At 49.8% G+C, this 4,683-nt stretch overlaps 1 protein-coding gene across 1 annotated transcript; it reads left to right on the top strand.

Moving 5' to 3' along the window:
- The first annotated feature begins 431 nt into the window (after positions 1-431).
- Positions 432-3,028, top strand: LOC123039053 (autophagy-related protein 18d-like). Its single transcript, XM_044462360.1, has 4 exons — positions 432-1,489; positions 2,248-2,494; positions 2,606-2,675; positions 2,947-3,028. The coding sequence occupies exons 1-4, from the start codon at positions 752-754 to the stop codon at positions 3,026-3,028; spliced, it is 1,137 nt and encodes a 378-aa protein (XP_044318295.1). The 5' UTR covers positions 432-751.
- The last annotated feature ends 1,655 nt before the right edge of the window (positions 3,029-4,683 follow it).

The raw sequence follows: 4,683 nt of genomic DNA, 5'->3' as shown, positions 1-4,683 counted from the left end.
CATGAACCATCTAGTTCTCTCCAAACGAGGCAGTAAGATTGTTTTATGAGTTGTGTGCTGAAATACTTGTAATGCACCTGGATTAATATTGGATATGCTGTGCGCCGCGGTAACAAAAAAAGGCCCAAATCCGAGCCCAATGAACAAGGCGGGTCCAGTGCCTGTACGTTTGGCCAAGCCCAACGAACCAACAGCTTTATGTACGTTTCAGGAATTGTAATCCGACTCCGAACATGCATGCATGTCCCAGTTCGACATGGTTACCAACTTAGGGCCTTTTTGATTCGTAGGATTTTCAAAACGTAGAAATAGAAAAAACGTAGGATTAGAGTGCCATGTCGTTTTGAATCCTACAGGATTGTACGAGTGTTTGATTGTGCATAGAAAAACGTAGGGTTCTTTCAAAGAGATTTGAGTGGATAAAAAATTTTCTATGAAATCTAGTGCAAATGAATCCTATGGAAAAATTCCTATGGTTCACAATCCTATGAATCAAACAACCCACATAGGAAAAATTCCCAAGGATTAGAATCCTTCAAAATTCCTTTGAGAATCCTTTGAATCAAAGAAGCCCTTAACTGGGGGTAGCACTGTAGTTTTCATGGGGCTATCTATATACACCACGGGTACGTACGTTGACGATCGATCGAGCCTCGGTCGGTCATCACAACATATACCACTTCGCCGTGATTGCTGATCAATCAGTTAGCAAATCGAACTAGTTGTAGCCGCGAAAAGCAAGCTTAATTTGATGGATCTATCGTTCGGCCCGTCGGTCATGGCGTCTACGTCGTCTTCCTCCGAGCTGCCGGACGGAACAGTCCTAGTCCCCGCTCCGCTCGTCCACGTCGCCTTCAACCAGCACGGCACGCACTTCGTCGCGGCCACGGCCACCGACTTCCACGTATTCTCCTGCCACCCCCTCGAGCGCGTCATGCGCCGGCGTGGCTCCGGCGGCTGCACGTTCAAGGTGACCTCCGCCCAGCTGCTCACGCGGTCTCAGCTGGCCGTCGCGACGCGGAGGCCCAGCGCCGTCAGCGGCGCCGTCGACGGACACGTCATCGACTTCTGGAACGGCATGTGCAAGCCCAAGGACGCCAGGACCAACACCGTCAGGAGCCTGTGCGGCGCCGTGGGCGGCTTCCGCCTGCGGGGCGACCACATGCTCGTCGCCGGCGAGGGGACGGCCACGCTGTTTGACGGCGTCCACTGGGAGAAGGAGGTGACGACGGGGCCCAACCCGCTGGGGCTGTGCGCCATGGAGGAGCCGAATGGGCCTGCGACGCTCGTCTACGCCCTGCCGCTGCCGGAGGCGGGAATGGTGCAGGTCCGCCGGCGCGGCAGGGCCAGCAGCGTCAGCGTGCACGCGCACGGCTCGGGCGTGGCGTGCCTCGCGCTGTCCCCCGACGGACGGCTGCTCGCCACCGCCGGCACCCGAGGCACGCTCCTGCGCATCTTCAGCACCGCCGACGGCACAAAGCTGCAAGAGGTATGCACAGCATGTCTCAAAGCTGTCTACTCTTTCGATCATGAACGATTGCATTGGTCTACTCTTCAGTTTTGACCTCAGACTTTCAAAAGCTTTTAAGGAACTTAGATAAGGTGATTTGAAAAGACAGATTCACTACTCCATACATGTGCTCTTACTAAGATGTTTTTTCAGTGGTCAATATAGAAAAAATCTCGGAATTAATAACAGTAATAATCCTAAACAAAGGATAGCTTCAAAAAAAATTATCCTAAAAAAGGATCAATGACCAAATAGAAATAAGTATTTCCTCATTTTGTAAAAAGTGTGTTTTCTTTCCAAAGATATAATTTTAGGAATTTTACTTGCTTGGTCGTAAGGCAACACATACACACTTTGTCGTGTGTTCTAGCATGCTTTTGGTGAGAAATCACCCTAAGGCGAGTCAACCAAAATTCTCTATAATATAACTAAATAAGTGATCTTAATAATATGCAAACGTGTCACATGATTGTACCTACGCATGGGAAAGTTATTTTATTATGCTATACTCCTGGAGTACTTCTATATTTTAAGATACAAGGTAATTAAATAAAGTAAACCAGTAAGACTTCCTGTTCCAAATAATAACCGTTTCATATAATCTATTTATATTTAGAAGAGCGTTTGGACTTTGGACCACTACTTTAGTGATCTAAACACTTTTATAATTTCATATAAAGTGAGTACATTGGAACTTCATCTTGTTCACATGTTGGTGTTCTTGACTCTTGTTGTAGCTGAGAAGAGGCACCGAAGGGGCAGACATCCACTGCATCGCCTTCTCCCACGACTCCAAATGGTTAGCGGTGTCCAGCGACAAGGCAACGGTGCACGTTTTTAGCATCAATGACTTTAACCTCACAAGCTCCACTCTCGAGGAAGACCATGCCAGCAATGACCTTCTGGCGGCACCACTAGTACTACCATCTTCTCCCGCACCCGCAACAACCAACCAGATCTCGTCACGCATGTCATTTTTGAAAGGTGGGTGAATATTATTCCTACATTTTAACTGGTAAAATTAACGTCGCTACCTACATTTTTTTTACTCAATCAAAATATTAACGTAACACTTCACTCCTCATGAACACACAGGCTACCTGCCGACGTATTTCAGCTCAAAGTGGTCGTTTGCCCAGTTCCGGATCCCTAACGCCTGGACCAAGTGCTCCGTTGCATTCGACCGGAGACACCCCAACACCATTACCATTGTCTGCATGGACAAAAGATGCGTTGAAGAAGCTAAAATCACTCTCTCAATTTTATATCGACACACATGTCACATGTGCAACATATTGTCACACACACGCATGTGGTATTCTGTATCACACGCTCGCCCGAGCCTACCTCCCACTTCTTGATCCATTTTGTTTAGAAGTTTCTGAGATGATACATAACGTTACATGCTGACAACGGCTGTCATGGTGTGCGTGCAGGTTCTACCGCTGCGAGTTCGATCCGGTGAAAGGAGGCGACATGGTGCCGGGGGTGTACCACGAGAACTTCATGGACCTGTGAAGGGATTAGGGACGCAAGGCAGCAATGCAGCAAGACACTTCTTTAGGTCCAGTTGGAAGTCAATATACTTTCAGGTTGATGATGTCTAGATTTTTCTACGTAGACGTGCCTCTATGGTGTTGTATGAATCATGACTTCTTTGACATTTTGATCATCTTCGTTTTTAATGAATATAATGCATGCAACTCACCCGCATAATTCAAAGAGAAAAAAGAATTATACAGCGCCAAGGTGCAACCACAAGTCATAAGGCGTGACATTCATATGGAGCCCACCGCATCACAGTTCCCACCTTCTTCATTTGTCGTTAGGGCATCTCTAGCAGACCCCTTAAAACCGCACGGTCCACATAATTCCGACGGTATACGGGTTTGGCCCAATTTTTGGGCCACACCAGACCCCGTAAAGTCGGCCCGACCCGTAAAAATTTACAGTGGCCCGGAAACGACCCCCTCCCTCGTCGCAGTATATATCCGGGTCCGCAGCCGTGATACCGGTGGAAACCCTATCCCACCGCCGCCGTGATTCCCTATTCCCCCTATGATTTCTCGCCAACGGTGACCTAAATCCGCCGCCCCGCCCACCGATCCGCCATGATGTGTGGCGGAAAGTGGAACTCTGGCCAGCGCGGTGGCGATGACCCCGAGCGGAAGCGCTGCGTCACCGCCGACGTAGCAAGGAAGCGGTCCGCCCGACGGTACACCAACCGTGGCCTTGAGCCGCCACCATCACTCCTCCGCAGCGAGGTGGGGGAGTACGGCCGGCGGCAGGCTCGGCTATCATGCAACACGGGTAGCTCCTCCGGTGCGTGCAGCTCGCATACGCCGTTGCGCCGGCCAAGAGGGAGGCGGAGGATCTCACTCAGCTCCACGCGGTGAAGAGGGAGCACGAGGCGGAGCGGCTGCGCGCCGGTGTTGTCGGGCCAGAAGACAACATCCCCCCATCTGAGGCGGGCACCATTAAGGTGGCGATTCTCGCGCGCTGTGCGCGAGAGGAGAAGGTGGTGGCGTAGCGCCGCCACCGGGACGAGGAGGTCAACGATGTCCTACTCGAGCAGGGCCTCGCCAAGACGCGGGAGTTCGAGGAGAAGGAGGTGGCGTGGGGCCGCGAAGCCGAAGCGCGAGACTTCATGTACATCGACCTCACCTCCGACAACGACTAGAGCGATCGCCGCCACTGCCGCTGCGTCGCCGCCGCACCCGCAGGGCTCCGGTGAGCCCCATTTTGGCCAGTTTAGGGTTAGGGTAGGCCAATGCGCAGTATGTAATCAATGAACTATATGTATGTATGAATGATCATATCTATTATATGTATGTATGAATGATCATCTCTACTCATTTCTCGCGCGAAATACTTTTCAAATTTTACAATTTCATATAAGGTTTTAGTTCAGCCACAGCCAAATTCGCCCCTTATAAAAGGGAAAACGCGAACCGTAAACCCCTTATAAGGGCTAGCCTTATAAAAGATCTGCTAGAGGGAAAGTACCATTCTACACCCAGGAGCAAATGCTCCTGGTGTGAACAGTAAAATCAAAAAAATAGAAAAAAAATTCCAAAAATTCTGAATTTTTTTTGTGACATACTTTCACAAGTGTTTCTTGTGCATGAAAATTTTCATCACGAAATCACATTCATGGAAGTCGTGCCGAAAAG

The sequence above is a fragment of the Triticum aestivum genome, chromosome 2B, assembly GCF_018294505.1.
Source record: "Triticum aestivum cultivar Chinese Spring chromosome 2B, IWGSC CS RefSeq v2.1, whole genome shotgun sequence".
Taxonomy (NCBI): domain Eukaryota; kingdom Viridiplantae; phylum Streptophyta; class Magnoliopsida; order Poales; family Poaceae; genus Triticum; species Triticum aestivum.
This window is presented reverse-complemented; position numbering and strand designations above follow the sequence as displayed.